This window comes from Homarus americanus, unplaced genomic scaffold (assembly GCF_018991925.1).
Source record: "Homarus americanus isolate GMGI-L3 unplaced genomic scaffold, GMGI_Hamer_2.0 scaffold30108, whole genome shotgun sequence".
Lineage (NCBI taxonomy): Eukaryota > Metazoa > Arthropoda > Malacostraca > Decapoda > Nephropidae > Homarus > Homarus americanus.
In genome coordinates, this window is record NW_024748109.1 from 5,358,788 (window position 1) to 5,385,072 (window position 26,285).

General features: G+C 35.9%; 2 protein-coding genes across 8 annotated transcripts in view; one reads left to right on the forward strand and one right to left on the reverse strand.

The window, feature by feature from the left end:
- Positions 1-448: 448 nt before the first annotated feature.
- On the reverse strand, positions 449-15,294 carry LOC121880163. The gene is made up of 9 exons (XM_042387275.1): positions 15,273-15,294; positions 13,324-13,354; positions 10,755-11,377; positions 9,592-9,645; positions 8,702-8,878; positions 6,746-6,757; positions 6,356-6,558; positions 4,266-4,440; positions 449-2,307 (listed from the first exon to the last, which is right to left on the reverse strand). The coding sequence occupies exons 2-9, from the start codon at positions 13,346-13,348 to the stop codon at positions 2,131-2,133; spliced, it is 1,446 nt and encodes a 481-aa protein (XP_042243209.1). The 5' UTR covers positions 13,349-13,354; positions 15,273-15,294; the 3' UTR covers positions 449-2,130.
- LOC121880162 (transcription initiation factor TFIID subunit 2-like) overlaps positions 15,223-26,285 on the forward strand; it is a 42,958-nt gene continuing 31,895 nt past the window's right edge. For 4 of the 7 annotated variants that reach the window (XM_042387272.1, XM_042387267.1, XM_042387271.1 and 1 more), the window contains exons 1-7: positions 15,474-15,624; positions 17,904-17,999; positions 21,110-21,164; positions 22,076-22,239; positions 22,767-22,983; positions 24,068-24,306; positions 25,214-25,351. In XM_042387272.1, coding sequence (XP_042243206.1) covers positions 17,962-17,999; positions 21,110-21,164; positions 22,076-22,239; positions 22,767-22,983; positions 24,068-24,306; positions 25,214-25,351 — 851 coding nt within the window. In that variant the 5' untranslated portion in view covers positions 15,474-15,624; positions 17,904-17,961. Of the gene's footprint in view, positions 15,314-15,473; positions 15,625-17,903; positions 18,000-21,106; positions 21,165-22,075; positions 22,240-22,766; positions 22,984-24,067; positions 24,307-25,213; positions 25,352-26,285 lie in introns of those variants that run through there. The other 3 variants (XM_042387268.1, XM_042387269.1, XM_042387270.1) reach the window with 3 other exon arrangements.

Sequence of the window (26,285 nt, forward strand, 5' to 3'; positions counted from 1 at the left end):
ATTACCGATATACCTTTATTTTATTTTATTTTAATTTTAATAATGTCTCAATAAACCACTTTCACTGAAATGAGTGTGCGAGTGCGTGTGTGTACTGTACAGTTGGCTGACCTCGTGGTTAGGTAGCCTGTGTCACGTCACCACACCTCCAAAAGACTTTAAGTATACTGTACAGTACCTAAATTAAATTACAAGGTATAAAGTTAAGTAATTTTGTAAAATAATCTGTAATCAAATGTTTAACAAATGTTTCTAAGGTACAGTATACAGTATAAATGTTAAGAGATATCAAATTAAACTTTTTGAGTGTCATTTACAATGTGATGGTCCCAGCCTTATACCCATTAATTCTTATGGGAATTATTTCTCCTTTATCTGTAAAATCACTATCCGAGTCTTTTTTCTGGTCCCTATAAAGCTCGGATAATGAAAACCCCTGTATAACAAATAGCTTTAAAAAGAGTTTATTACCACATTAATCCAAAAAGATGCGTTCATGAGTGGTATTTCTCACCTATGAACAATACATGAGGGTACAGCATCGATACAGTACCTGTAGTACCTCGATTTATGATAATTCTATACTGTACTGTGTATGATTTTTCAATAGTAAATAATTTATGCCAACTCGTGAGTAAGTGAGGTCAGCATAAAAGTGTAGTAAGGCCAATAAATATCTAGCAATCCAAATAAGGTAAATTAAGTTAATATTTAATATGAACAAAACTTACAGGTTCAATTTTTTTTTACAACACATTCAAAGATAAATCTTCAAATAAAAAACATAAAATTATGCCATCTACACCATTCTTCTCAATAATATGTTGATTCCCCACTTTTGTCTTCATTACCACACCTTTCTAATTTACAATCAGTAAAGCCTTTAGAATAAATCTCTAAGAGTTTCTCACATAGCTTCAAGTAATCCTGTAGTTTGTGTTATTAATTACATATCTATTTTCCATTCCATGATACAGAAAAAAACATAAAACAAAAATCAATGAACAAGCAGGAAGACTTACATCACTGAATGGTGAAAATCTGGTAAAAATGCTCAAGAAGTTTGGATACACCGATTTGAAAATAAAGTTTACATTGGAAATTGTACTTGATTGATGGGGATTACATATTTATCTATATAACTAACACCTTAAATGTAATATTCAACATATTAGTACAGTAAACTCATTGAAATAGAATAAATTCATTCAGAATTTCAGTGACCTCATTACAGTTCAGCAGTTTAATTATGAATGATATTCCAACCCCATTTGGTGGTTTTTATTAACATACAGTATTAAATTTTTGGTTACCCTCATTACTCTAAAACTTCTATTACTGCTCTACATTCTAAACCTTACTTTCTTTGAATCTCTATACTGTATATACAATAATGCTGTACAGTATTCTTTGCTTTCCTAAAAAATGAGCAGCTGTGTTATTATTATCTAATTCTTTTTTAATTGAGTCATAAAGAATTCTCTATAAATAAGTGTATGAATGAGGCACAACAATTGAGATAAATACATATACATACAGGGTACATATATAATATACAGTATATACATCCACAAAGAAATCTCTCAATTACTGGACAACTCTACAGACTCAAAGATGTTAACTTTTTCTCAACCATATTTGAATTTTGTGCTTCCATATTATTTATAAAGATTTTGATGACTTAACACCAGTATAATTTGACAGAAGTTGATCATATTCTAACTTTTCTTTTTCAATATTGCACCTAAATACCTCAGCTTTTGTTTTAGTATGAATGACCTTCCAGTTAATTCTTTTTCACTTCTGGTATTTTTTTAAAAATAATTTTTGCCACTATCAGCTTACTTGCCATTCAGGTGGATGGTCTATCCAGTGTTAGTACAGGAGGAAACCGGGAAACCTGTGATATTGGGTAGATTCACACTAGAAAACAACCTTCTTATGTGTGTCCGGGCCGAGGCTCAACTCCTTGATATATTGGTAAGTTACGTGCATTACCGCTGTACCATCGACACCCACCTTATCATTTTACCAGTAATTATTTAATTTATCTTAAAAACATCATTAAATATATATCTGGCTGTACAGTTTCCTTTTTATTCATATGTCTTATGTTACTAATGAATAATATCAATCTTGGTGATCATTTTGTGCTTCAGCTTCCCTCCAGTTGTTTAGTATGGCCTCAGTGAGCCTGGCACATAGCTCAGAGGTTAAGAATAACCAGGAAGCAAAACTAATGAGAAAAGTCCATGCTGCCCATAATGCATAGGGTCGTCCTTCTGCTATTTGAGATGGTAGAGTAGCCTGAAATATATTCCAAAATATTTGGATCAATAATCAAGTAAATAAACCATTATAGTGTACTGTACAGTACTATACTATACTATACCATGCATATACATTATCACACTTATATATATATATATCTCATGTTTCATGTAGATCCACAATGAAAATGTGGATAAGATAAAACTTGATAAAATCACAAGGGAAAAGGGAAACAACGGAGCACCTTAGCTTTCGTCTTTATTCAAGACATCTTCAGAGGCAACTGGATTATATATATATATATATATATATATATATATATATATATATATATATATATATATATATATATATATATATATATATATATATATATATATATATATATATATATATATACAGTATATATATACAGTATATATATATATATATATATATATATATATATATATATATATATATATATATATATATATATATATATATATATATATATATATATATATATATATATATATATATATATATATATATATATATATATATATATATATATATATATATATATACAGCTCCTCCCCGACTTACGACCTACTCGACTTATGACCACCCGCACTTGCGACCTGCCTCAGTCATACCAAAATTTTGTCAAATTACGTATTTTCGAGTCCCAACGTCAGTGTACTGACAAAATTTTTGCTTGTAATTCACTTTAAAATGGCTGGCAAGCTTAAAAGTGAGAGTTTTGTGGTGCTGAGAAGAAAAAGAGACACCCATTTTAGATTTTCTATGTATTATTTAAGCATTTTTGACTTATGACCATTTCGACTTACGACCTGGATTTGAGTCCTTAAACCAGTCGTCTGCAAAGTCCTCTTTCGGGATCTCCATCAGCTGCCTCCTCGCAGTTTCCTTAATCTCGTCCAGGCCAAACAATAACGAAGGAGTACTACTACATCGAAGTTTTTCGCCGGCTGAGGGATGGGTAAGAAGAAACGACCGCAGCTGTGGGCAAGTGGTGACTGACAGCTTCACCGTGACAACGCGCCTGCCCATTCTTCACGTCTCGTGCAGGGTTTTTTGGGAAAACATCGCATCACCCAGGTCTCTCAGCCCTCCTACAGCCCAGATTTGGCTCCCTGCGACTTCTGGCTTTTCTCAAAGCTAAAATCGCCGTTGAAAGGGAGGAGATTTCTGACCGTGGACGAGATTAAGGAGAATGCGACGAGGCAGCTGTTGGAGATCCCGAAAGAGGACTTTGCAGACTGTTTTGAAAAGTGGAAGGGACGCTGGGAGAAGTGTGTGAGGTCCCATTGTCCTAGGTGAGCAATATTTTTTTTTAATAGTAAATGGCTGGATACTTTCCGGACAGACCTCGTATTATATACTGTATCAGTCTTTGTGTCTGACATGGTGGCATATAGCAGAAACTTGTGTCACCACATTTCAGCTTGTCAATCATAGTAAATTAGTAATATATTCCATGTTTCCTATAGACTGTACAGTACTGTATTTATATATACATGACACACTTGTATTGTATATTCCATTTGCGGAGGAATCACATGTCTGAAAACAACAACAATAAATGCCATATACAGGACAGTACTGTATATTGGTGGCTTAGATGCTTGGAGGACCACACATGACATGGTAAGCAGGACCTTACTGTGTTTCACTTTATTAGGCGATTGTAGCTTGAATGTCTTGAAACAGTAGTAGAAATTGGTGTGGGTCAGCACAGTGCAGTTTGTGAAATGTACCCTTATTTTTTACATTTAAATTCCCTGTAATTATTATTTTTGGGGGATTTCAGCTCATGTAAACATTGAGGCAAGGTATTACTGGAAATATCTGAATTATGGAGTTCAGGCTTACATAGGTTTTAAAGTAAATGCACAACTGGGAATGCTTGTGACTAATAATGCATGCACAATTTTCACATTACAGCAACCTGTTTTTATTAGTATACTTATCAGCTCATGAAGACTTACCCGAAAGTCTGATGAAGTGACATTGATGTTGATAATATCCTGGTCAGTATAATGTTTTACAAAAGACAACAGCTGTGACACTGAATATTCAGAAGCATTATATCTTCCAACTCCATTTCCATTATGGAATAGTAGTAATGTTGGGGTCCCCATCACACCATAGCGAGCATTTACACTGAAAAGATGAAAGGCAATTCATAAGACACATATTTTTCATTATGCAATTTTACATAAAAGTTGAAATATTTTAGATAAAAACAAACAACCACAAATAATCCTTAAATGATGAGTATGAATGACAACTTTTATGGAAACCTCAAAATCAAACAAACTCTCAACACAAGTTCTCAGATGTCCTAATATTGTAATAATGAAATTACCATAGCAACTCGTACCTCAGCCTGGTAGGGAGAGTGCTAGGGGGTATGGCTGCCCCAGCTGATTCCGGCAGGCGTGCAATTTGAATTTTTGCTGGGACCCAAATTCGTAAAGTGGGGGAAGCTTTCACAACACAAAAAAGAGGTGGTAATTTAGGAAATTAGTACTGAATAAGTGAATTTTCGTAACTCGAATGTTTGTATACCAAGGGATACCTGTATAGTATTTATAATATTTCTGCTATTTGCATATTAAATGTTTAGGTTATTTCCATTCTGTCTGCTCTCCTCTTCTTAGTCTTTGGTTTACATGTCTAATTTATTTTTACTGTCATCAGTGATAAGAGTTTCTTTTTGCCCGTATGTTACAAAGTCCAACACATCTATCAACTAGCGGTTTGAAGCCTGTGATACCCTGGTAATTATTCTCTTATGTAAAGTTACCACACCTGCCATCCAACCCCTTAATAAAAGCACTCCAACTCTTGCATTTAAAACACTTTTATATGCAAGAGTCTGTTCCAATTGTCAATGAATGGAACTTCATTCTTCTTGCAATGTATGCACAACAGGCAACTGATACCAATTGCCCTGTACAACCATTCATTGCCAACTGCTCTTCTTGGTGGGATGCCACATGTAACAAGGAAGGTGCACCTTCCTTCCTCCAAATAACCTTTATAGTAGCCTCGTACCAGCCTAGAAGCTTTTCACTCCTACACAGGACAATATCCTTGCCTCTTGCATGAAATCAGATAATGGGTTTTGTTCCATTTTCAGACATATTATCCAGCCTCTCTACCAAAGTTCCCATCCATGCCCCTGGAAACACCCTCATCTCATTTCTCTTACCCTTGTTCCAGAAAGTATGGTCCACATATCTTGCCTGTGAATCTTCAAATAATAAGGAATTAATAACTTAATTTTCCTTTATTCTGTCACATATGTCCTCCAATAATGAGCAACGAGTTTGGAAGGCGGGTACACAATACGTGCAGTGGAGTAAGTGGTAGAGTGTAGGATGTTGATGACTTAAAGTGTTCTGTATGTGTAGCTAGCCTTGTGCCCACAAAAAGCATGAAGAAACTCAATGCAGTACTGTATTGGGATCAGTGCCTGGGCCCTAGGTTATCTTAACAGGGCCCTAGGTTATCTTAACAGGGCCCTAGGTTATCTTAATGCAGCCCTAGATTATCATAACACAGCCCTGAATATGATACATCCACATCTATGCCTTAAAAGATGAATATTTATTTAGTAAAATATAACAAACATCTGCCAAGAAAATGATATGTACTGTATTGGAAAATTTTGAATAGAAACATTTTGGTTGGGTATGAAAAATGCTGGATACACACAGAGTGCACGACAACAGACCATATAACAACAGAGAATGGTAATACAGTAGTGAGGGATTACTGGATATAAACAAGGATTTTACATGCAGTACTCTATATAACTGAATGTTCACAAAATGCAAATTCTCATAATAATCTTATTCCAAAATACACTCAGCTAGTTTTCTTGTGGGTGTTAGAAAAGCATGTGTGTTCAGAATAACCTAACAGGGAGAAAGTGTTAAGCTGCTTACAATAAATGAACTTCATATATGATGAGAACAATAAGACTGCTAATATTCAATGTTATCACAGAAGACTAGGTACAATACTCCCAACCAAATGGATATAATAGAAAGATGCAGGGTAAACTGACCTGTGGTGTTCAATGCTGTCCAGACCGTAGACAGGAATATTTGGCACTGAACGAGCAAGAGCATTGACATATGGTGAGCCCATGACAGAAAAAGGACAATATGGACTGAAGAAATACACAAGGTAACATGGACCAGCTGATGATCTACTTGTTACATTGGGATCAATCTGTAGTAACTTCATCAGTGCTGTTGCATTGATGATCTGAAAAGTATGGATTATATTTTCACAAGTTTGTCAATATTGTTATTTTAATTTTTCTTCTTCTTTCAGAAATATGTAAAAAACGGGGACAATACATGAAAAGAACAGTGAAAAAAGTTCCTATATGAGGGACATATACAATATAAAGTTTACATTCATATGGCCAGATTTAATAATTTAAAATTACCTGCACAGTATACTGTAGTCAGGCGGCAGTATGAAAGAGATGAAATAGTACTTAGGCATAAAGAGGAAGGAGTGTATGAATGATGCTGCCTTTTCAATGTTTGATTAACACATTCACTGAATCAAATACCTGTACACTGCAAAGCTTATGGGAGTATTCTGTACATATTGAAGCACAGTATAATTTTACACAAAACATTAAAATAAAGAACACAGTTTAGTATCTTGACGACCTTCAATGACCACATGTAAATATAGTGCAGTACTGTATCACATGTTAATATAGTACAGTACTGTATCACATGTTAATATAGTACAGTACTGTATCACATGTTAATATAGTACAGTACTGTATCACATGTTAATATAGTACAGTACTGTATCACATGTTAATATAGTACAGTACTGTATCACATGTTAATATAGTACAGTACTGTATCACATGTTAATATAGTACAGTACTGTATCACATGTTAATATAGTACAATACTGTATCACATGTTAACATAGTACAGTACTGTATCACATGTTAATATCTCCTCCAGCACACTTGCATCAAACACATCCAATAGCTATACAGTATTTTCTCTCACAGCAACCGGCATATAGTCAAGCAGGTTGGCCATTATCCATGATGGATACAATGTGCATAAGGCCCTGCTATCCTGTAATATTTTAGTTTTAAGTCTACATAACTGTAGTGACAAGTACTGGTGTTTTTAAGTGTTGATGTACACTAAGTGACTACCCACATTACATTAATTACAGTGTATCTGTAAAATTTAGTCCATAAAAGCTTACAGGAACAAGAGTACAGTGCTAAACTGCTACTACTATTTGATTGGCGAGTGTATCTATATTGTACATGTTATCACATCACGGGAATTCCTATTTTATGAGTTGGAATAGAGAAAAAGAAAAACATTTATGTTTCTCAGTGATATTTCATGCCAATGATTTCCTGTATCCAGTAGTAATATCCATCTTAACCGGAACTCTCCAACAGCTGGAACTGAAATTTTCTCAGAAAATCGTTTCCAAAATCGGAATTTTCTGGATAATTCGAGGTTTGGGAACAATTCTCTGAGGGGCACATTTTCTGGAAAATTCCGGGGATGAGTGATTTTTTCTGGCTTTGAGGGAGTCGCCTCATTACCCAGAAATCTCTCATTCCTGGAAGTGTTCTGCACCAACGGATGTATCACTTTTGGTATACAGGGTATTTTGTATACTATTGTACTTATGAGAACTCTTCTCTGCTCTGTTAAATAAAAGGGTTTTGTGTGATGAAGCATCTTTTCTGGTGCTGTGATATCTTAATTTCCTAAACTTACAGCCAGGGTAAAACCATAAGATCATTTACAGCACCCCACCACACCTCATTTTTGAGACATGGCATAACCACTATAATGGTAATTGGCCTGTATAACTTTTTTTACCACAACCTGACATGACACCCACCCTAGAAATGTTCCAGAAGGCTTACCCTAACAAAATATACAGCCAAACCTTTTATGTGGTGTGGGTTGAGCTATACCATTTTTTTCTGGACTATGTAAAACTTTGCTTCAATATGCCTGATGACAATCAGGTCATCAGACTGTGCCCATCCCCTGGCCTCTGCTGCATTTTCTGGGCCGGTGTCCTGGGTTTGAGGTGGTGAGTGGGGAGGTGTGGAGTCACCTCATTCTGGTTTTACCCAACAGCTGCCACCAGGTAATCATGGCTAACTCATGCAAGCACGGAAAATGGCCATAAAATGGTGATGATGATTAAAAGGGAGGATTTCTGATTAAACGAACTGGCTAATTTTCTACTGCACTTTCAACACAAGAGTACACGTTGATTTGAAATAAAATGATCTAGGAAGGTGCACAGTTTTACTGATCTGTAAACAGCAAAAGGTCATAAATATTAAAAAAAAAAAAAAAACACTGAACACACGCAAGATAATTACCTCAACATCAATAACAGGTTCAGTTACATTAAGCTCCAAGCAAACAGCTTTTTTGCTGCCACCACCACTACTGTTACTATTGCTGCTACCACTGCTGCTGCTGTTGCTACTATCATTGTCAAGGATTTCCTCTTGCTCCTCAGCTGAGCCTGATGAAACTAATACTTCCTCTTCCACCTATAAATAAAAATGAGAGAAGCATTTCTGTTATCATGAAGTACAAGAAGGGATAATTTTTTAGTCAATCTCATATGTTACACTTACCTGGACAGTCAATCAAAAACAATCCTTACAATATTGTGCTAGACAATATTACACAAAGGACGTAGGATTTTGGCAACCCTACGGAGACAACAGGAGTCACAGTATTCATCCTGAAATTCATCGACCTCCCAAGTACAGATACTGTAGCTTTTTGATTGACTGTACCTAGTACAGTTATTCCTAGAGTTATGGAAGATCTAGTAGCAGAAATTTGCATCTACAGGTATGGAATGAGTTTTGAGATGAAGAAAATTTTGTGTTAACAGAATATCTTTCATATATTTTTAAGAGTTGTAAAATTAGGGAAAATAATTTTACCAACTTCAAATAATTTACTAGACACGATGCTGAGAACACAATTAATTTTTTCCTTATTTGGAACAAAAAACAAATAGTCAAATCCTTGTCTTATAAAAAGAGGATGAACAGACTTCACGTGAATGGTCCCATATGACTTTTGTTGTAGTTACGGAAACCTAAAAATGTATCGGATGCATGAGAGGGGATCTTTATCTGACTCAAGGGCAATGTTAGAATTTTCAATCTACTATATATGGCAAAATTAATTTGGCTCAATATACAACAACTGTAGAAAGCTAAAACCTGGGTATCTGAAATGTACTGACCTCAATATCTTCTTCCATATTTGCTTCATCCTCATCATCTGTCAGACCTTCTGGCTGAAAACAAAACCTTATATAAAGGGCAAATTCTGTGTAATAATTCTTCCTGTCTTATTCAACTACGTATAAATACATTTTTTGTTTACAATTTGTGCAAAAATTCTTTATTTTTTAAAATAACATCTATAGATTGGAAAAGTCATACCCGGTAGTTTTGTAAAAATGTGGTAAAAATATATTATCATAATCATGATTAAAATCTTTGAAGATTTTTTAATTGTACATCACACACACACACACACACCTCATATACCATCTGTGAGGGAACTACTACATCATCAGGCCCCTCGTAACACCATCTGTAAGGGAATTACTACACCACGTCAAGCCCCTCATAACACCACCTGTGAGGGAACTAGTACTCCACGTGATGCCCCTCATAACGCCATCTGTGAGGGAGTTACTACACTACGTGTCTGCTGTTCAACACCTCAGCTCACATGATCTACGTGTGTAAACATTAATCTGTAGGTTCACTGTATGTTCCCTCACCTTTCTCTAATGAAAGCTTTTGTTAAACCACCAATGTATATAATAAGTCATTTATGTCCAATGTATATTTTCAGCCTTCGGGCTGCAAACTGTTTCAATAAACCGTTTATTATTATTATTATTATTTACACACGTAAATTTTTAGTCTCTGTTGTTTTGCTCTCTCATGTGTTTTCCACACCCAGTATCTCCAGCTTCCTAAGATACCCAAATTTTCTGGTTTTAATGAATATTGGATCATGAATAAGATACTAGTAGTGTACCTGTGCTGTACTTCATTTTAAGGTGGGATTGCAATAACTTTGGAAAAGTAATTTATGGGTCATCCATCATAGCAAAAAGTTGGGAACCACTGGCACTAGAGGGAGCTGTTGCACCAAGTCACCTTCATTTTGAGGGGATGGTGTGATGGGGGAGGAAAGGATGACTAGAACTGTATAACCCAATGAACAATCAGTCCTAACTAACACTGAAGGGCCTGTATAAGAACATAAAACCTTCTGGTAAGTCACCCATATTACAAGAACCACCTTATTTGTGGGCAATAGTCAGAAAATGAAAGTAACCCTAATAGATATAATAATTGATATACACAATACAGTACTGCAACTTACCTTAAGTTTCAGTAGTATTTCCCTGAGAGGGACATTTTCCAAATCTGGATGTAGATCATCTATTTCTGATACTCTCCCTGTATAGTCATGCACCAGAATTTCATTTCTGCCCAAGTCTTGATTATTATCCCCATCTTCAACTTCTCCATTTGATGTCTTATCAGATTTTACCAATTCTTCCTCACCATTAATTTGGTCATCTTGCATTGCATTCGTAAGCGTAGCATCAGATTGGTGTTGGCAATCATGATTGTCTTCCCCAGCAATGTTGGTACAATACTCTTGTGGTAAAGTATTGACATCTTTATCATCATGTTCTCCAAGTAGTGATAATTCACTCTGGTCATCATCTTCATCCAGTGCTGCAGAATCCATCAAGTTACAAGATTTTTCATCATGAATAGTACTACAGGTATCTTTTACATTGCTTAATGTTGGATTACTATTTTCTGAATATGAATCTTCTTTATCATGTAAGGCATCCACTTCATTTTTATTCTCTGTACTAATTGATGTCTTCTGGAAATCAATATTTTCATTTAATTCAACATCTTTTGACACTTCCAAACTTTCCCATGAGTTCACTCCTGCTGTGAACACCAACACGAGAATAATGACGAAATCTGGAAACAGAAGAATAGACTGAAATAAAACCAAGTGTATGAAATTAATTCATAATAAAATTATTAATAAAGAAACATTTTGTGAATGATTCATGGACCTGGTGAAGGTATATGACAAAGTGGCTTGGAATACTGTCATTGTAATAAAGATGTTGGACATTAATTTAATTTTGTAACAGAAGTAGAGCAAGTGTAGACAAAGTTGAGTGAAAACTTTGGAATCAGAGTGTAAAATAGAACATCGTTACTGCATCTTTTTTTTGTTTATGTGAATTAGAGGTACTACAGTGCTCAGATTACAGTTCTGTAAAGTGATCCCTCGGTTAACGAGATTTCGGTTAACGAGTTACCTTCCATAAGATTCTTAACTTCGGTTAACGAGCAATCCCTCGATTAACGAGTTTATTACGAGCCGACCTCAACATGTTTTCGCTTGCATTTGGCGGTCCATCAGCTGTAGTATTAGTCTGCCAATACAGTAATCGGTTTTAGGGCTTAAATTCCTTACTATTTTAGTAAATATCAAGAAGTTTATACTATTCAATAATTTTAAAAGTTTAATATTAAATTTTTTGTCATTTTAACAATTATTGAACATAATTGAAGGTAAGGAAACTAGTTTCATGCGCGCCATCCAGCCTGGCAACACACCAAACAGGCGCCAGTCTCTGTCTTTTCAGTGGAGGTCACATCTTGCTTGAGACTCTCTTCAACTAAATGCTTTTTTCTGTGTTTGCAAGCAAATTATTGGTCATTTTGAAATTTATTTTACATATAGACAATATATAATGCAGTGCAGTGTTGATTTAAAGAAAATAATCTTGAAATACACCAAGAGAACTAAAATTTTATGGGTGAAATGGCGCCATGGGGTGACTTCTCTTCCACCCCAATGCCTTCTCTTCTCCTCCACCCCCATTCTAATTCCCATCATCATCATCATCCAGGAGGCTTCTACATACACACCTCAAAGTAAGTGTACTTTTCTACCTTTTTTGTTGAATTTAGGCAATTTTCGGTGAGCTGGAACCAATTACCCAAAAACCCATTGAAACAATGGTTACGGTTAACGAGCAACCTGCTGGAACGGATTGTGCTCGTTAACCGAGGGACCACTGTACTGTACATGTGTAGCCATTGAAATTTTTCTCATTTCATTAGTTATGCAAAAAACTGAATGGATTACACTCAGAAGTGGTCCCCAACCCATAGTTTGAAAGCAGCATGCGGCCCTTGAACCACATTTGTGTGCCTCATTTACACAATTGCAGGGTCTCAATTGTTTCTCTTACTATTGACAACACAGCATACAAATATTGTTTCTCACTTTTGATCATTTTTGTATTTCTTTATGGTTTTTTATTATTATTATTATTACATTTTCGCCCCCCTAAGTCCCGATGTTGGTCAGTGACCTGTGCTCGGGTAGGCTAATCCCCGTAGGAAAAGCAAAAAACAATTACAAGTTATTGTTATTAATTAATATTATTAATTACTAATAATTATTATTAAATATTATTATTATTATTATTATTATTATTATTATTATTATTATGATGTGTACGCTGATCACTTTTGCCATGTGGGTTTAGACACCAACCCACAAAATACCCCAAAGACCAGGGGAAAGACATCTTATGACTGGGTGGTCTTCCCAACACCCCTTAGATACAGTGTACTGTATACAGTACAATATAGGTACAGGTACGGTACTGTAAAAAGCTTTCAAATTAGAACTGGAAAAAACATCATTCACAGTCATGCAGTCAGAGTATTACAAATGTTGTACCCACATTATTATTACAATTTTTAATACACTATGGCAATTTACAGGTATGTACTAGATACAGTATACAATATTACTGCACATACCTGGTACTGTATATACTGTACAGTTCATCTAAAATTAACAACGGAAGGAAATCTGTAGAAAGTTTATAGCTTACTCTTATGTAGCAACTGCCTCTGCATTTCAACCTGTGTGAAAAAAAAAATCAAAATACAAATATATGTAACATACCAAAAAAAATAATGTACTACAGCGTGAAGAATTATTATATTCTAGACACACTGTACAGTAGAAACACTCTTAACAAAGGAAAGAATATGGCTAAACTTTGGACCATGACTGTTGTTACATTCACAGTTACTCAATAATATCTTTAGAGACAGGATAATGAGATCAATTTAGTAATACTGTAATGTGTCGTGGAAATTATTAATATCTGGAAGTCAGTTATCAACTGAAGATGGTACTGTCCCAGCCCCTCTGAACTCTAGATTATTCTCCACACCAGCCACTTGGTGACCTCACTGTGTGGCAAATGAAGAATGTCAAAATGTTCAAATTTAAGAGAATTTCCCATCCCATTGGCCGGTCAAGTCTATTACACACACTGTACAGTCCTGCATCACTTTCCCAAGGAAATCATTCGGTCCTTCCCAGCCTCCAAATAAATGTTAGTCAAGGTTAGGAATATTTAGGTTTGGTTAAGTTATGACTGGTAAGGTAAGGTAAGGTAAGCTTAGTTTAGTTTATGATTGGTTAAATTAAAAATTGGGGGTCTCGGGGGCGGATCCCCCCAGTTACTCCAGTTAAGTTTTGGCGACAATTTTTTTCAGTTTCCTCAATATTTGTCGCTTTTCAATGAGAAAAAGTTGTATTAATGCAAATAAAAAAAAAATACATAAATAAATAAAAAAATAAAAAATAACCGTAACTCTCAGCTCGTAAGTTTATTTATTTTTTTTATCATTTCCTCCAAAAAAAAAGACGGTTAATATTAATGACTAACCCGCCTACGCGTTATTTGTTTTGCTGTTTATTTTCTTCCTGTAATTTCATCACTGAGTTCTGATATTATAATAATTTCTTGATGGTAATGCCATGGTGATGTTTTGTTCCCAGATGTAAGCAACCAATCATATTGATGCGTTTTAAAACACTCCCCTGCACTGCATTCTGATCGAGGCCTACACTCAGTGTATCTTATGAGCCACACAAACCAGGCGGCTGCTCTCATGTCCACATAAAAATATGCCGGGGGCTGATCCCCATGGCTAGGAAGTTAGGTAAGGTTAGGTAAGTTTCATCGGTTAGGTTGGTGAGGTCTTGTAACAGCACTTCTGCGGCTTGTTTTTCTTATCAACTAGGGTTGGATTAGGTTAAAACAGTCGGCAGTGTATTGGCCGAAACTGCAATAATACCAAGTTATATTGTAGCATTTTAAAAATCGTTTTCAATGAAAAATCAGTGACAGGTCAGTCGTCAATAATTACCCAAATGATTATCTCCATTGCATTAAGCACCAAATATTGAGCAATGAGGCCAAAATTGTTCGCCAAACTAGCAACAGTCAACTACCTCTGTGGTAACTTGTTCCAGGGGTTAACAACTTGATGGCTAAAGGTAAGAAAGGGGTCCGACGAATTACCCTAATGTAGCCGCAATGAAGTCAAATAACGGTCCTACAAGTGTAAATCGGACTGTGAATCACTTCTTGACTGGTATTTGGTGGCACGAAGTCACAAAATATTGGTACACTTAATTTAATTTGAGTTAATAGATCGAGTGCATGTACCTAACCTAACCTAACACACCTCAGATTAAATTAAGTTTACCAATTTTCTGTGACTTTATGACAACAAATAATAATCGAGAAGTGATTCACAGTCCAATTTACACTTGTAGGACCATTATTTGACTTCATTGAGGCTACATTAGGGTAATTCGTCAGACGGTAAAAGCCCTTATTTTCAATTGAATAATCTCCTCAAGTTCCTGGTTAAGGGGCACAACAGTCATGATGTATGATCCATAGTATAATACTACCGATAACCTTAACACTGGACATAAGGTCATGATAATATATAATCCTTCACCAATTGACCTTACTACTCCCTCCCAGTGGCAGTAAACAGTGTCTGCATCACCCGGTACACTACACTCCTTCTATATTAATCACTAAGAAATATTATATACCCTAGATAAATATATGTTGATCAATAATTTTTTATTTATATATATGTAGTTTATTTTCTTGAATATATGTAGTTATTAGTATTTACAATGAGAAATGTCTTACCGTACAGCTTTAGAGAAGTTACCGGGAGATAAACAACACCAGTAGTCTGAGTTAACGACCCCAGTAGTCTGAGTTAACGACCCCCCACCTCTAATGGTCTCTTCAGGGAGGTATTTGATATATTTCTTCTCGATTTAGTGCTCTTCCTGCCCCTAAGGTGAAGTAAGTACAGTTTATGTTCTCATTTGTTTTACTTTATCTCCTTCACCACTGATCGGCTCCTTTACTTCATCTAAACTTTTAATTATCAAAGTAAGTTATTCTGCCTAATATGTCCCTGACCCACGACTGTAATGTTAGGTATGTTTCATTGGTTGGGTCTGGTTCTCGTTTCCATTTTCGAGTTTGGGTTAATGTTCAGATAATATTGTAGTGAACAGCAAGCACAGGGTTCAATTCACTACACTCAGTCATTAGAACTATTGTTTCTATGATAATTTTCGGCAATTATATAGGACTAACCGGTGGGCCAAATTGATTGAAAACAATCATAAAAAAACCGGACCGACTAATTACCCAAATGTAGCCGGAATGAAGTCAAATGATGGTCCTAGATGAATAAATCGGACTGCCAATCACTTCTCGACTAGTATTTGGTGCCATAAAGTCAAAAAAAATTGGTAAACTTAATTTAATCTGAGTTGTGTTGTGTTAGGTTAGATACGATTAGATTAGGTTAGGTTAGGTTAGGTTAGGTTAGATTAGAATAGATTAGATTAGATTAGATTAGATTAGGTTAGGTTAGGTACATGCACTTGATCTATTAACTCAGATTAAATTAAGTTTACCAATTTTTTGTGACTTTGTGACACCAAATACTAGTCGAGAAGTGATTCACAGCCCGAATTACTCTTCTACGACCATCATTTGACTTCATTCCGGCTATATTTGGGTAATTAGTCGGACCCTAAAAAAACGCCGGATTTTCATTGTTATATTATAGTGGACATTGATGTAGTTTGTGGAAATGTGTTAAAAAACGGATATTTTAAAAATAAACGCTACTTAACATTTGTGGTTATAAAGAACAGACCCAACCAAACAAACCTTCCTAACTTCCCCGGTATATTAAACAATGATATGGTGAAATTTGAGGCATTTCTGGACGTGAAATGATATGGCCGCATCGGCGCTATGCAGCCCGGCGGGTTAGCCCTTTATATTAACCTAATCTTCTAATATTACTTCCGTCGCAAATTGATAATAATGAAGTTATTGAATTAAAAAAAATGAAATAAAATCAGAGCCACCTGTTGCCCCTACGCTGTTGCTCAAATTATGTGTGTTCGTACGTTCGCTTACCTGCGGGGGAAGGGTATCGAGTCGTCTGGGGGCCAATGGGGTCTGGGCTAGGGGGTTAGGTAAGGTTTAGTTTGGTTATATTGTTTAAGTTAGCAAGCACAGAGTACCGGGAATTCAGAACACGCAATCAATGGAACAATTACTGATACTATTTTTTCGTAAATAACAGAATTTCTGTTGCATAATGTGTTCTTTTGATGTTTTCTTGCTGCGATCGGACAATTTTGGAATTTGCTTCTCCCATAAATCACTCGTTTTGGCTCCCCCCCCCCCCAGAACCCTGAATTCCCACACTTTCCCCCATTATTGTTAGAGGGAAGGGGCCTAAATCCAAAACGAGTGATTTCCGATAAAAACGAATGTCAGATTTGAACCAATTGCATCAAAAACTACCAGAATTTTTTTTTTTTTATCAGATTCCTTGGTTGCTGTAATCTGCAATTTTTCCAGTACCCCATATTCGTCCATTGGCTTTCTGTAGGTTTCCGCCATGTTTACCTGAGACTGAGGTTATACTCCTCACTTAAGAGTCAGTTGTTTCCTCCTTGTAGGTTAGGTTAGGTAGGTTGGTTCCTTTGGTATGAGAATATATTTTTTTTGTATATTTTGGTGTGTTTTACTCAAATTTGACCTCCTTTTTTTTTAAGTTTAGCAAAAACTGTTAATTTGCACAAGAAATGAAGGTGAGATTTGAGTAAAACACCGAAAAACGTAAAAAATAGTTTCTTACCTCATGAGAAGGTAAAAAATATTATGAGGAATACACTTTTGTAATATAAATTACAGTACATGTTTTTCCCATCTTAAACACTAATCTACAACTGTGAGATCCAACACCCTTGCTCCTTTCCTTACATCCAAAATATTTCATTTGATGCACAGGAATGCATAACAAAATTACTAAATATTTCTACATTATTTTATTTATCAGTGGTAAAATGTGAAGCATCAATTTTATGAACAATAAATCATATAATGTAGCAGTAACTGGCAAGTTGCTCCTCAGTGCAACTGTTTGTATGTTTGAATTGCCCCAGATTCAAGTTACTGTAATATACACACACACACACAGTACTGTATGCACTGTAGTATACAGTATATTATATACAGTATATATATAGTATATATTTTTTCTTCAGGTGTACCAGTATTCAGTGACTGAAATGAACGAGGAAAAGTCCACAAGAATTTGAAACAATGAAGAAGGACAGAGAAATTCAGAAGGCATATAAATTATAAGTATCTGAGTGATTCTCATTATCTTATTTTTAAATATTATGTACCAGTAGCTAGAAGATTGTAAAGTCTTAACTCTCAGTCTTAACAAATATTTACCTTGTACAGTGGGGTATGCTATAACGAACGTAATTGGTTCCAGAACCTCGTTCGTTATAGCATTCGTTCGTTATAGGATTAATCCGTTCCAGGCCCCCAAATACAACCACTTAACACTGAAAAAATTCTGTGGAAAATGTAAAAAATACGGTACTTTATCTTACCTTAGTGTTGTTCAGCATGCAGGACAGGAGGCAGAGGGGGAGGGGGGAGGAGAGAATTATTGAGAAGAGGTGGAAGGAGAGGAGTCATCCTTCCTAGCCCTCTTTGGTGACTGTCTCACAGGCACTTTGTCTGTATGTTCTTTTGTTATCTTTGTAAAGAAGGTATCCAGGGTTGGCTGCTTCAACCTTGATTTCTGGACCTTCCAAAAGTAGTTCATAACATTGTCATTGAACACACTGATGGCCTTTTGCACAGAACCAACATCAGGATGATAATCCTCAGCAAGCTTGGACAGTTTGCTCCAGCAAAAGAACGCATCCTTGAGATCTTTGGCTGGAATGATGCGGCTTTCCTCCTTGTCCTCCTCCTCCCCTGACTCCTCAGAAGTTAAGCTCCGCTTCAGTGTCTCATTTTCCTCTTTGTGAAGCTCAAGCAGCTCCTCAGTGGACAGTTCCTTACTGTGCTCTTCCACCAACTCCTCAACATCATCATCATCCACTTCCAGGCCCATGGAATTGCCCAGAGCCACAATTTCATGAACAACAGCCTCTTCTTCTAACTCTTCGAAGCCTTCAAAGTCTCTTTGAAGGACACATTCAGGCCACAATGGCCTCCAAGCAGCACAAAGACACCTCACAGTAACCTCTTTCCAGGCTGAAGTAATTAAAAATACAGCATCTGCTATATTGAAGTGACTCTTCCAAAATTCCTTCAAGCTAACATCACTGGAAGAAGTGGACGCAAAACATTTTCTAAACAGTGCCTTTGTGTACAGCTTCTTAAAGTTAGAAATTACCTGTTGATCCATGGGCTGGATGAGAGGTGTTGTGTTGGGTGGCAAGAAGTGCACAGTGATGAAGTTGAACTCCTCTGGCAATTCAACCATCAAATTAGGAGGGTGGGCTGGTGCATTGTCCATCACCAACAAAGCTTTTAGTGGAAGATTATTCTCCCTGAGGTATTCCCGAACACTGGGTCCAAACACCTCAATCACCCACTCAGAGAATAAATTCCTGGTCACCCAAGCCTTTGGGTTTGACCGCCACATAACACCAAGGCGGGTCTTCCTAATGTTTTTTAAAGCTCTGGGGTTTTCTGCATGGTACACAAGGAGTGGCTTTATTTTGCAGTCACCAGAAGAAGGAGGGTAAGCCTGTCTTTCATTGGCTTATGGCCAGGGACAGAAGTTTCCTCCTTGGTAATGTATGTACGGCGAGGCATTTTTTTCCAAAATAGTCCAGTTTCATCACAGTTGATTACTTGCTGAGAAACAAAGCCTCCCTCTTTAATAATATTCAAGAAAATGTCATGGTGTTCCTTAGCTGCTTCCTTATCGGCACTAGCAGCATCACCATGTCTCACAACACTATGTATTTTATTTCTCCTTCTGAAACCAGTAAACCACCCCTTGGTACCCCTAAACACTGGCACATCACTATCACTTGCACTGGGAGTCTTGGCTTTAAGGTCCTCAAACAATTGTCTGGCCTTCTCACAAATTATAGCTTCACTAATGCTATCACCTGCCATTTCTTTCTCCTTTATCCACACTAAGAGTAAATTTTCCATCTCCTCAATAACATTACACCTTGCTTTGCTAAGTCTAGAGATTCCCTTAGCCACTTGCACTGTTTTCAACTCCTCTTTATTCTTTAAAATCGTACATATAGTCGATTTAGCCATCCCATACTCAACACTAAGTTTCGCAATGCTTGTTCCATCCTCACGTTTCTTTATGATTTCTTTCTTAGTTTCAAGAGTTATGAGCTTTCTCACTCGCTTTGAACGATTCATTGTCACAATTGTACACTTGTATAACAAAATATTTATACAAATAACTCTATTTCCACATCAAAAGACGAAATTTCAACAATAACAGTGGTGCACTGGCTACACAATGAGACAAAGATGGCGCCTGACGCTCTTGTTGTGGGTCGCGGTACAACAATATTCATGCGCCAGGCGAAATAGTCCGGTATTCATCCGCGTTCGTTGTAGGAGTTGCGTTCGTTATAGCTTTCTCAATTTTATAGGTAAAACCGTTCGTTATAGGAATATTCGTAGTAGGATCCGTTCGTTATAGCATACCCCACTGAGTGGGGTATGCTATAACGAATCTAATTGGTTCTAGAACCTTGTTCGTTATAGCATTCGTTTGTTATAGGATTAATCCGTTCCAGGCCCCCAAATACAACCACTTAACACTGAAAAATATAATATAAAATTGTAAAAATTGTAAAAAAGTGCATAAATATGCATCTAAACCCCTGAAATAAAGAATATCATTAATATTTGTAATAAAAAAACAATAAATTAGAAAAAAAAATAAAAAATAAAATAAATAATGTTCATTGTAGGAGTTTCGTTCGTTATAGCATTCTCAATTTTATAGGTAAAACCGTTCGTTATAGGAATATTCGTAGTAGGATCCGTTCGTTATAGCATACCCCACTGTATATACAATACAGATAAAGGAAATTACTTTCTGTAGAATGAATGGCTCCCTGTCCCAGCCGCATAAATGCCAGCAACTTTAAAATTACCCTTAGACATTATTGGGTACATCCAGGGTGTCATCCGCGAATTAAAAATCCGCAAATTTGAAGGGCATGCTGTACATCAATTTACTTGGTTCCAAGAGATTCCTTGTTGACCAGGTTACAACGTCTTTTTTTTTCATAATTTTCCTAGTACCTAAATTTAAATCAATTATACAGGCGTTGACAGACAAAATAAGGTGTCGTCCAAGAGTTAATAACTTTTTTAGTTTATGTTGATACAGTATTGTATTGTTTGTATTAATATGTACAAATTTCTTCAGCTAAATTGACAATTATTTCAGTACGTCTCATCAGATCCTGAGTCTGACTGGCATCAACTTTGTGCGACAAACTGTTATTGTAAGTATAGTACAGTACATAGGTTGCATCCAATACCAATATTCACTTTAGAATAAACAGACCTTATTGTACAGTTTAACTATTTTTTTTCTTAAAGGTAATGGCAATTCTTGGTTATCTATTTTTGTCACTTATACAAGATATCTCTCACTATTATGCAGTCTTCATTTGATGTCATTCATTGATTCACTCTTACTGCTCTAACATCCCTATAATCCATGTACTGTATAACAAACTTTCTTAGGGACTATTATTTTTATGTGCCTACATAGGTAGATGACATATGGTTGAAATTTATGTTTATTTGTTAGATTTTTAGGTGAATATCAGAATGACCAGCAATTTAAATTTTTTTCCTACCAATATTTTAAAAATAGTTCCATGTACAGTATAACCAATGTGGGGAGCAGGCATATCAACACATGATGATGCACTGGAGAATATCAAAGTATTTCATCCAGCATTTAAAATTATAAAGAAGGAAAAATAAATTATCCTTTTTTGTGGACTGCATGTGCTGTTTGTGTACAGTACATACGTATGTAGTTGTAAGATCAAACATATGATACAATTACGGTACCTGTAAGTGTGTTTCTGTTAATGTACATTACCTCTACATTAAATATACAGTATATTAACTGGGCACTGACTCTAGTAAATATCTTCATGTAATGATATCATAATTGTGTTGGTTTTGAATTTATTTCTGCTGGTAAATTATAATTATAAAAAAGTTTCTAAAACTTGAACAATTTAATGTGTGAAGATGTGTTCCTGGATTATATTTATATAGTACTGTACTGTAATTTGTGATCTGGTTGGGGTTGGATTGCAAATACTGTATGGTTAGGATATTTTAAGTGAAGTGGAAATACAAAATGAATATATTTTTTTCTTGTGTGCTTTTCTAGGGCTTCACTGAACTCACGCTCATTCCTTCAAAGGATAGCATCCGTTATATATGGCTCAACTGTAAACAGTGCTGTGTCTATCGTGTTACCCTCAATGACACTCTAGAAGTACAATTCCAATATTTTGACCCACTCCTGGAAGTATGTCAGCAAGAGAGCAAACAGTAAGTAATGCATATACAGTAACTCTTTCAGTGAATAACAAAACACTAATATGTAGAAATTTGTTCATAAAAATTCATTTAGAAAATATTTTCCTATGCAGTTTAATGATCCTTTTTTGTGGTGCCACTACTACTAAAGCTATTCCAAAGTAGTTTTATTAATACTGTGATTCTGGGGCATTGTAAGCTTGGGCTACTTAGTTAATTACAGTATGATCTGAAATCTGGAACTGAATGGAACAGGAGTATCCTGAATTTGTGAATTTTCCAGTTTTTGTTTTATCAAGGTAACTCTCCCACCCCCGTAAACTTCCAAGACATATCTGTGTACAAATTCCCAGAACACACTGCACCATAGATAGAGTATACTCCTCTCTCAGGCAAAAAAGGTTATTTTAGGCTCCAGTCCCTTATTCTTGTTAACCAATGCTACAAACAGTATAGTCTAGTTAGTATGTTTTTCTGGTTACTTTATAGACACTTACTGAAAGACATTTAATATTACTCTGTTATTTTCTTTTAAACAGGAGAAACCTAGATTATCTAAACAAATGCCAGTCAACGGGAGTAACCTCAGTGGACCCAGAAGTGGGCAGGGGGGAACTTGTCATCGTTGTTCCTTCAGAAGCACAGCACATGATCCAGGAAGGAAAGCCTTTGAAAGTTGGGGTAGAGTTTTCTCTGGAGAAACCCCAGTCTGGCTTACATTTTGTGGTTCCCAACACTGAGGGTACATTAGTTGAGGTAAGGAAGTGTGTGTTTGTATTATTTATAGATACCTTTTGTCATGTTCTTCAGGAGGCTCACAAGGGATTTCCATATACAGCCACCTCTTGATTTACGCAAAACATGTCATCTTGAAAATGATTGCGTAAATCAAAAGTAATTTTCCCTACAAGGAATAATGAGAAAGGTAGGGGCTAGGGACTTTCACTCACAATTACTCATTCCTGTACTGTACTTCCTATATTATCCTTGCCTATATCAGTGAAAATGTGTATTGCACTATAATGTACAATACAATACAGTGAAGCATGGAGGGTGAACAACAGGTTCAAACGGCAGTACGGTAAACACCGAGTACAGTACAGTACACTACAGTACACTACAGTACTCCCTATTAATAACACAGTTAGCCAGAATACCCAGTCCTTGGAACTCTTTAATAGCTGGAATTGAAATTGGGCTGGAAAAATTCTCTTCATTTGGGATCTGTGAACAAGTTGGCAATGATGAAAATCAGGAGCATTTTCAGGAAAAAATTCCAAGAAGGTTCAGAGAAAATCTCTCCAAACCTCTCCGTTCTGGGCCTGGGAATAAATTTCCTGGGAGTTCTGAGAGATTGCACCATGCTCCAATGCATCCCCATGTGCCGGGCATACACTGTCCAGTGTCCACTCTGCTATGAACTGTACTTTCACTGTTACTAAATGTACAGTATGTTATATGTAACTGTAATCACTTTTTACATCTTAACACTGCTTTAACACTATTCTTGGCTGATTGTGTCCTGGTGAGGTAATGTACAGTACTGCACAATACAAATTGTATGTGAAAACAGCAGTGAGCAAGGGAACAACTTTGAACAATGGCAGCAGAATATGAACGGTCTAAGTTACCCAAGCAGCTAGTTTTCAGGAAGAGAATTTCAACATTAAGTGATGACTGACTGTAGTTATACTTAGTACATCACAGTTTCCATAATTGTTGTTATTACTGCTCTTTGACCTTAATACAATAAGTACCATTAGATGCCCAATTCTCTATATGTTACACTGCCATTGTTTGTATTCTCAGACATCTGATACACAGGATTCTTCTCTAACAGAAAGCTGCCCACATGTTTACATATGGCCACGAGAACAGTGCTCGTTTGTGGTTTCCCTGCATTGACACTTGGAGTGAAGTTTGTACATGGCGGTTGGAATTTACGGTAGATGATTTCATGACTGCTGTAAGCTGTGGAGACCTTGTGGAGGTTGTCTACACTCAAGATATGAGACGTAAAACCTTCCATTACCACCTATCAACTCCTACATGTGCACCAAATATTGCCCTTGTGGTTGGGTAAGTTTAGTTGAGAATGTTGTGCATTTCACTGCTGTTTACGTACAATATCAAATATAAATTTTTTCAGTATACATCTTGTTACTTTTGTCTTATATATATCCTACCCTCATTGAACATGAGAATTATTTGCCCCAAAAAGAATGCAATACAGAACATTTGTGTTTTGCAAATTTAACATCTAATGGGAAAATGTTCATGGTTACTACTCAGTATTCCAAAATTCTTTTTATTATTATAATTTTTTAATGAATCTTATGAAATAGATTGAAAACAATAATGAAGAAAAATTCCAAGCGAAGGCCAAAAATAAATAAATAAAAAACAAAACAAAAAAACATAGATGACAATATGCAAGAGAAGAGGAGTGATCAAACCATGAAAGTTTTGGTAGAAGATGAGATAAATGCACTCATACCACCCTATATAACCCCAGCAGTGCTGTACCGAGGCATCCCGAGTGGAAAGGAACATTCATCCCTGGGAAAATCGGTGTACCCTCCAACAGTGCCACAGTAGGCATTTAGAGGGGGTAGGGAAGGTTGTCGCACCCAGTTTGACTTAATAGAAATAATATTATTTATTCATGTTAGGGTAAGTTTTAGGGACAGAATTCTTCGGGCTGGAGTGCATCTAAATTTAAGCCATGCAGGTTTGGGTTGAAAATAGTTGGGCTGGATGAGATCTTGGCTTTTAACACGGGACCATACGAGAAAATGAGTCCCGTTGTACGAGAGTTCACCCAACGAGCGTTGTTAGGAGCACACATCTCTTGTTCAGTGGGACCTCTCTTTCATATTTTATCATAGACAGTATAAATCAATATAGAAAGTCACACACAAATTTATATCTTCTAAAATTATTATCCTTGTGTAATAAAATTTACACAACCCTTATTTTTTTACAGGCCCTTTGAGATCTACGTGGATCCTTTTATGAATGAAATCACCCACTTCTGTCTCCCACAGCTGTTGCCTCTTATGAAGGCAACGAGCAAATATTTACATGAAGCATTTGAATTTTATGAAGAGCTTCTCTCCACCAGGTATGATTTACCAAATCCAATATATCAGACACCTTCCTAAGTTTATTGTGTCTTACCCTATCAAAAGGTTTTCAAAATCAACAAAGTAGATACTGTTTACAAATATCTTTAGACATTCAAAGTTCTTTCCCTTAAAATTCTCTCTTTTTCCCTTTCTAAATCCATTTTTGCTCTTCAGATAACTCACTCTCTATTCTAAATTTTATTTTACTTAAAATTATGTTTAATAAAACTTTACAGTTATGACTTATTAAGCTTATTGTCCTAACCTGGGTGCACTCTAAGGCTCCTGGCAATATAAGTAATATAGCAAATATTGATTTTTTGAAATTACTGGGAAGGTCTCCTTTGATGTATTGTACTGTATATAAATTTATATATTTTAGTCAAATATTTTATCCCATTTTTGCCCATTTGTTTATAAATTCTGCTGGAAGCTGATCATCCCCACACTCTTTATCATTTGTCATATTGCTCACAGCAGCTTCAACTTATGTCAACAAAATTGGTAGTTTGATCTTTATTTCCTTTTCGTATCTTACCTCTTCTCGAGCCTTATCATTGTATAGGTCTTCTACATACTCCTACCATCTCTCATTTACTCTTCCTGCCTCACATAGGATCTTACTGCCTTTGGTTTTCTTAGTCCCACCCTATTTATTTCCTTTTTTCTGGTTCAATTGTTTAATATTTCTGTGCATTTCCCTACAGCTATGCCTTCTCTCATCACTTTATACCTCCTTGCATTCCCTATTAAAAAATCTTTTTTGGCCTGTCTGCAGTTCTTTTTTACTAAAAATTTGTAGTCAATACAACCCTTGTCTCCTCTAAACCCTCATTATTCCTCTCTTATCCACATTTTATAATTTTCAACACACTCTCATGTAATCCATAGTTTTTGAACTCTTCCTTGATACCTTTCCCCTTATACAAA

What these genes read in the sequence shown, in the direction of transcription:
- LOC121880163 (XM_042387275.1), bottom strand. Translation starts at nt 13,348, where the DNA reads ATGCAGAGGCAGTTGCTACATAAGA. An exon ending in AAATACTACTGAAACTTAAG is followed by an intron (nt 9,646 to 10,754) that starts GTAAGTTGCAGT and finishes TTTTGTTTTCAG; the next exon opens with CCAGAAGGTCTGACAGATGA. An exon ending in GACAGCATTGAACACCACAG is followed by an intron (nt 4,441 to 6,355) that starts GTCAGTTTACCC and finishes TCATCTTTTCAG; the next exon opens with TGTAAATGCTCGCTATGGTG.